Below are 7933 nucleotides of genomic sequence, written 5' to 3' on the forward strand. Positions count from 1 at the left end.
ACATTACAGAAGTTGAATGACGAGGCACATGTGCACTCATGTCATCGTATCCAAGAATATAAAACTAGTATTTACAAAGTGACCTGTCTTAGCTGTGTTCTAGTGGACCAGTATTTTGTACAATGCTATCACATTTCAGTTATAATATATATATATATATATATATATATATATAGATTATTACTATTTACAAATAAGTTCTTAAATTTCAGTTTTCTTAAAACATAGAACAGTAAATAAAGAAGTATAGAAAACAATTATCACTTCTAGTTACAAACTTTGTACTTATTTGCTGCTTGCCATAAGTTGCTAAGCCTTATCAAATTCTGCACGTGAAGTATGTAAAACAAAATTTCTTTTAGATTTTATACATGCATTTTGAAGTAACAAAAAATCAACAGGTGAACAGTAAATGATTAATTTTTGGTATTTTCATTGTTGTCCTTTATATCACCTATATATGTATACATACACACACACACCAAAATTCTGAACAATATTTAATAAATGGTAAATTACTGTTTAGTGTGCTGCATTTGTATATAACTTATTACTTATGTAGCTAATATTACTTCTCTCTCTTTGAATAAGGCATGACCCTGCCTTACTGACTTTCTCAAACATTGGAGGAATGATGGTTTACAGCACATATTGCATTCCCTAACTCCTGTTTACAATGTGACAGTCTAGCAAGCTTATATCTGCCCACCAATTAGGGTGCATAAAGGCTACTAAATTCAACACAAACAAATTTCAAGGTTAATTATTATACTACTGCCTGGAGAAACTAATGATACCAGGCTGTGCACCATTAAGGTTTTAATTTAACATTAGTGTGGCCCATCGATATTCATTTTGAATTTTTATCAGATAAATAAAACATGTAGTACTTTATAATTTTACTTTTAAAAATAAGTCATCAAATCTAATTTTGTTTATGACTCTTTGTACATGCAATTCTCAATTTTTATATAGCAGTGCATGAGTTTCTGATAAAAGTAATAAGAGGGAATCCTCAACAGCCACGGCACTTGAAAATACTTTAGGCAGGATTAGAGTAAATTAATCTATGAGACCTGGGGCATGGTGAAATACATCAATCGAAAGGGTTTGACCTCCTGAATCTAAAACTAAATACATCTCAAACTCGTCAAGATATGATGAAGCTATGAGCTAAAAGTCTGTATTTGAAAAAAAACTTGGAGCTATTCTGAGATGCTATGCTGCAGGTAAAAATAATAAGGTATTGAAATAAGTACAATTTCACATAAATATATAACACAATATTTAAAGAAAATGGAAATAGTACACACAATACTTTAATGAAGTTAACTCAGTATTATCAAGTGTAAAAAAAAGTAAGAATTCAAATGGTGAAATCAGGAGTTTATATATATATAAATTTGCTGTTTGGATCAGAACCATTTTAAAGGGATATAGCTGTGGAAATCTTGAGATATCTTTTGATTTTTCTAATGGAAGAACCATTTTCATGGTTTAAAAGTTTGTCTGTTTCAGTTAGATTAAAGTTGTTACAGGTATTTGAATGTTCACGAATAAGAGGTTTGTGTTCATTACATATAGTCTATATTTCCTGTCATTTCTCCAATATACCTAGCATTAAAAAAATTGCATTCTGTTTGATATATTACTTTATTTGCATTTGATAAGTTTTTGCCAAGTGTTTGATCAATGTTTCTAAGAACTTTATATTGCTGTTCAAGTTATATTCTTTTGAAATTTGGTTCAGAATTCTTATTAAACTAATAACAAGACCAATTTGCATAAAAATTTTGTTATAATGTTTTACAGCTAATTATTAGTTCATTTACAGATTTTTCTTTATGATACTATTTTAACATTATTGTCACCAAAAAGTTATTGAATAAAATATCCTACTTATGTCAGTTACATTGAAACTTTATTTTTAGGGCAAAGCTACACAATGGGTTATTTGCATTCTGTTCACATGGGGAATCAAACACTGGCTTCTAGCATTGTAAGTTCTAAAACTTACTGGTGATCTACCAGGGGACTATACTAAAATAAATCAAATGTTTTAATTAAAGTAATTACTTTATTTTATCATACATTTTTGAAATAAAAATATGCATTTTCTGTTTTGGCTTCTCTACATAAAGATATTTAGCACTTTCTTTTTTCAAGATAAAGGTCTTTCCCTTTCTTGCTGCTCAAAGGTGACATTGAACTTGACTAATCTAACAAGAACAAGCTAGTTTGCTAAATGTTGTGAGTTAAAGTAACCAAGATCACAGAGTAGATCATGTGATAACAGCTTCACCACAACCAAGAACTAGTAACCTAAGTACTTGTCTAATCTTAATGGCAGATATTGTTTGTCACATTCTAAAGCCACAAGCCATGTTAGGATTAGCCAATTGACACCATGGAAAGTTTATATACACTTTTACAATTGATAGAAAATTATATGCTACCTATTTTCCTATATTCAGCTTTTCTATGGATATAAAAAAAGAAATGAACTCAACTAGTTTCATCTCATATCTGATATATTTTGTATGTTTATTTCAGTTTTACACCAACGAGAACTGAATATACAAGTGTTGATAGCACTTGGAAAATTTCTTTGTATAATTTTCAAATATTCCAAGCCTAAGAACTTGATAGTACAAGATACTACCAAGCTTTTGTAGTTTGAAATTCTGAGACAAAGCAATGCAATTTTACACAAAAATCTAGATATTATAATAAAGAAATGATTTATGAGAATGGCAAATCCAATATGGAAACCATAAAGTGTAAACAAAGTATATGATAACAAGATAGCCTAGTTGCTTTGTGCCAATAAATGCCAAACAATCAACAAAAACAAGTAACACAAGGTTTGTTATCATGTGTGTTTCAAGAGCTAACACAAGGTTTGTTATCATGTGTGTTTCAAGAGCTAATATGGTGGTCTACACAATTCTGTTACAACTTTTACATTGAAATGTGATGTATGCAGTTAGGTGTAACAAACTGAATACTGACATAATTACAATTCAGCTTATTCTGACTGACTTGGGGTCTCGGATTTGGACTATATGAAATATTCCCCAAGTAGGTGAACAAATGAACCTTGATGCTTTTTTTAAATTTTAGCAAATTCAAGACCTGACCACAGTCTTCAAATTTTTTTAAATACAACATGGTTATGACAAGTGGAAATAAAAGTATTAAGATCAAACATAATATTTTAATACTATAAGTAAATCCATACATTAAGTAACCTTTACATATGGCCTACAAATACCCCTTTCACTACATGGGGGTATATTCAACTTTGATTGTTATAAAGATGTGTACATGGAGTTTTTATTAATCAAATGGTGCTGCAATACATCTTAATTTCAAAAGCCATGCAAGGTTTTTTCAAAATTTGTGCAAATACAACGCAATGTATTTCTTTACTTATGTATTTTTTAATCTAATAAATAATTTGATAATATGATAATTTTAGAATTATATATTTTGTTTTTGTTCTTTTCACATTAAATCAAACATTTCTTGTGAACAATCCAAGTTTAAAAATTCATACACATATAAGGTAAATAAAAATATAAAACTACCATTTACTTTGAAAACCTCAAAACTTTATGAAACAGTGAGGTAATTTCAGAGAAACTTTGAAAAAACAATTTCAAGTACCAAACACTGCATGCTCAGTTTATCACTTTATCATTGATCAAATTATTGAGTTATACTATTATTATGATGGCAGCAAGTCTTAGTATTGATAAAAGTAAATGAAAGAGTAACAGAAGAAAGAGCAGAATAAAATATGTTCTGAAAAATTGAACAAGATGCTTTAAAAAAAAATCATTTTAATGTTTATATTAGCCTTAAGACCTCCTATTTTTCCTTGACCTTATTGAAGTTTACAAGATCATCCATGGTAAGAGGACACAAGTTAAAGATTTGGAAAAGACAAACTATACTTCAGTTAAAACATTTACTAACTGAGTGATTAGTTTAGAGATTTGCTATTGACAGTAGTGGAGCCTTCACTTTACAAGTTTAAGGTAGGAATTACAGATACTGTGAAAAATAATGGATTGGTTTAATTTTTTTTTCAAGAGTGGGTGTGCAGGAACAGCCTTAAAGTATCAGATGATCCTCTGTTGTCCTTACGTTAAAATGCATAATCTGAAACAACATAAATAGTTAAATATTGAAAATGGCAACTCTCAATAAACAAAATAAAACAATCTTTGTTCATTAAACTGTTAAGCTTGTTTTACCTGCAGGCATTTTAGTGACGAAGCATACTTCAAAGACGTCCAATTCATCTGTGTTAAAAGCAAACTTTCCTTTGTCAATGTTTTCTCTTGAAAACAAAACTTGTCCTTTAGAGTCTGTCACCTAAAGATTGATACAGCAACATATTTTATTTAGTTCACAAAGAAATATTTTTGTGTTATTGATATTTTTTACCACATTATTTAAATTGTGAAGTCTTGGTTAAAAGGAAAATTGAGGCCCCAGTCTGTCCTTGTAACTACCACATGTCACTGAGTGGATCAGTTTTGAGAAATCTCACTAACTATGACTTTAATAAAAGCAAATAAAAAACATTTCTGTGGATCTTTTGTCCCAAATCACCTTTGAGTTCATTACCCAATTCACTAATTATAACTTATCTCTGGCTTCAAAACTGACTTTCTGAAAATTAGGAATTCAAATGTCACTTATTTTTATCTCAACATGGAGAGCAAAACCTCAAAACTAATTATGCAATTATCACTTTTCATCAAATGTTTCCTTATTTCAACTGTTGTATGTACATTGTTACTAGAGGTTAATAATAAATCTAAAATGACACCAATTATGATTGGCTCCATGACTATTTTGTTCAGAAAAATATTTTGAATCATTTAAAGACACCTCTCTCCCTTATTATTGGACTCCATACAATCCCAATCAATATGAAATTGGTCTCGCATAATTATTGCATCAGTATTCTTATTAATTCCAATCCCTGATCTCAATGAAAGTTTCTCACTGACATCATCTGCCTGATGAGGTTTTGTAGACGTGACAAAAGAGAAAAAGTTTCATTTAATTCTTTCAACATATATCAGACAAAAATAACTTGTCTATAAATTTTTAGAAACAGAAATTCGTAAATGCAAGAAAAGTATATAATTGCCTGTGTATACAATTTCATACTTGTTGTGCAAACAGTATAAAAACTGGCATAAAAATTTATATAAGCATACATATATTGTATCTAGAAAGCAAAATTTGTCAAATAGGTATGAAAAACTTTTAAAATGAAAACTGTATACATTTAAATAAACTTAAACTATGAAAGGACTTTAGACCAATGACAGTTCATTAAAATAGCTTTTATGAATTTTGCACTCCAGTACTAATAGTAATAAGTGTCAATACTGAAATAACTGATCACTAATTCTTCATAAAGATAATAATTAGGGTTACCAGAGTTCCACAGTGAAAAAAATTGACTTTTTCTTTTTCCCTCGCATACAGTTTCACTGTAATAACTTTGAAATAGTTTAAATTATAACAACACACTTTTTACCATTTTCGGAATAATACGATGCTTATTGCATCTTATTGAATTTTTAAACCTACAGAAAAATAAAATTTGTTAAAAGCTTAGCTAGTTAAAAAAAATGCTTAAGTAGTCTTAAACTTACTTCAAAGAAAAATGTTGCTGTTATTTTTTGGGGTCCGTGCTAAGTACGACATCTATAGTACAAGTAATTACTTATGATTTTTAAAAACAAAGTGACTTTATTAACGTAGTTTCCTTTTTTAAAACTAATCTAATAAATAAAGCACCAGGTAAATACATCTCTAACTGAAATTATAAACTCAATACTGTCTTTTTCCCTGAACCAATTTTCAAGATGAAGATATTAGGCTTAAAGTTAAATTTCACAATTAATTAATGACTTACTATTATATCAGTTTTCTGCCCAGGAGCGTCACTTAGTTCATACTCCCCTGTAACAAGAACTTTTTTTTCTATTTCTTCTTTCAGACAACGCCTACTATTTGGCGGTAGTTGTAGCATTAAAGAATCCACACTTATAGTTAAAAATATAAAAAAAAGACAAAAACTACAACACGCATACATGTTTTCCACACTTAACGAAAAGGTTAAGCCACTTCTCGTCAAGTTTCAACTACGTACTAGACCCACATCTATCACGAAGCTAACGTGGCACCACCACAGCAGTAGGCTACCGCTCATAACCTTTTCGGGTATTTTAGAAAAGGACGTCCTCTACAAAAAATACATTTTCAGAGTTATAAGAACCTTCTGAACAAAAATAAACGTAAGATTGGATTTAAAATGACAGTGTCCTTGAAGATACGAAACCGGTATTTATAATTTTATATATTAAATTTATATATTTAAAATTTGTGATATAAGATGTTTATAAAAACTAAGAACTTTATTTTGTTTCATTTTATTAAACACTTTCCTAAACAAAAAAAGGTTTGGTTTTAAAGCTGTTTACTGTTATTATTTATTTATTTATTCTTACCTATTATATTTAACGTAAGTATTATACTAATCCTAAAACAATTTGTAACAGTAGGTAAATACATTAAGTCCAAGTTAAGATTTTCGAGTAAAGTTGAAAGATGAAGCAAATTTTAGTCATCATAAAACGTATTATTAAACCAGTTAATGAATAGAAAACTTATATCTGTTCATTTGTTGCGTAGTGTTACTGCTAACATATGCGGTCATATCGTGCTTTTTACCTTTTTAATTATATATATAATTTTTTAAAATATTATTTTATTCGATATTTATGAGATTTTGAGTTCTTTTTCGCTAACTTTTATCTTAATTCCCTTTTATTTAGTTTTCGCACTGTTATGGCAACTACAAGTCGTCCAGAAAGTCATTATATTTCTTTATTCTCTAATAGGTGATGTCTTCTCTACTCACAGGGATATTTCAGTATCATGCAGCGTATAAAACTCACGACCGGTATAGCCAGGTGGTTAGGGCAATCAATTCGCAATCTGAGGTTCGAATCCCCGTCCCACTAAACATGCTCGCCCTTTTTAGCCGCGGGAGTTTTATAACTTGACGATCAATCCTACTATTCTTTGGTAAAAGAGTAGCCCAAGAGTTGGCGGTGGGTAGTGATGTATAATATTGGTATGAATAGAGCCCGCGGGCCCCTATTATTTTTAGCTAACTAGGCATTTAGGCTTAAATCGCCCCTGTCTGTAATGCACGTAAAGTTTCTTTCTATGAATGCTAGGTCGCTTTAACTATTTTGACTAACTCACAATCTTTATTTTTAATTACAAATAAGAGTGGTGAGTTAAACATACTCCCTCGTAGTGTAGTTCTAGAACTGTATATTAGTTAGTTTGACTTCGACTGCGTTTTGGAGAGAATAAAACTCGAAAGGTAGTAGCAAAATTATAGAAAACTGAAAAATCTGCTTCTACGTGTGTAACAACTTACCAGGTTTTTTGAATTGGATATTTTATACATATTATAAATAGAAATAAAATGTTAATGGAAAGTAACGATCGTTTGTTATTCGTAGAATGGCTATAAGAAGTAGCCAAAACAAAATAAATGCTGTAATAAAAAGTACACAAACAAGTATAGTTATACTAGTTGGATAGATTTTAAAATGATTTTCAATCTCTACCATACTTAATAATATTACTAGCTGACTGCCTGTCATATGATGGTAAATGCTGATTAATATTTCTTTTAAAGTTGAATCTAAATAAATGTTTTATAAAATATGTTTTCTAACAGTTAATTATATTATAGTAACAATATATGTATAAAGGATGTTTATCCTTTTTCTTGTATTTCATGAAAACAACATTTGTTGTTTATATTGGTCATCTCCTGTAAGTTGTCCTTGGTTAGAATTTTGAACTGCGTTTATTTTTA

General features: G+C 29.5%; 1 protein-coding gene across 1 annotated transcript in view; it reads right to left on the reverse strand.

Moving 5' to 3' along the window:
- Window positions 1-6239, reverse strand: part of LOC106461289 (transmembrane emp24 domain-containing protein bai-like) — a 9564-nt gene extending 3325 nt beyond the window's left edge. The window contains exons 1-2 of the mRNA XM_013921105.2: window positions 5948-6239; window positions 4263-4383 (exon numbers count right to left, since the gene is read on the reverse strand). Coding sequence (XP_013776559.1) covers window positions 4263-4383; window positions 5948-6127 — 301 coding nt within the window. The 5' untranslated portion in view covers window positions 6128-6239. The remainder of the gene's footprint in view (window positions 1-4262; window positions 4384-5947) is intronic.
- Between the last annotated feature and the right edge of the window lie 1694 nt (window positions 6240-7933).

The sequence above is a fragment of the Limulus polyphemus genome, unplaced genomic scaffold (genome assembly GCF_000517525.1).
Source record: "Limulus polyphemus unplaced genomic scaffold, Limulus_polyphemus-2.1.2 Scaffold927, whole genome shotgun sequence".
Lineage (NCBI taxonomy): Eukaryota > Metazoa > Arthropoda > Merostomata > Xiphosura > Limulidae > Limulus > Limulus polyphemus.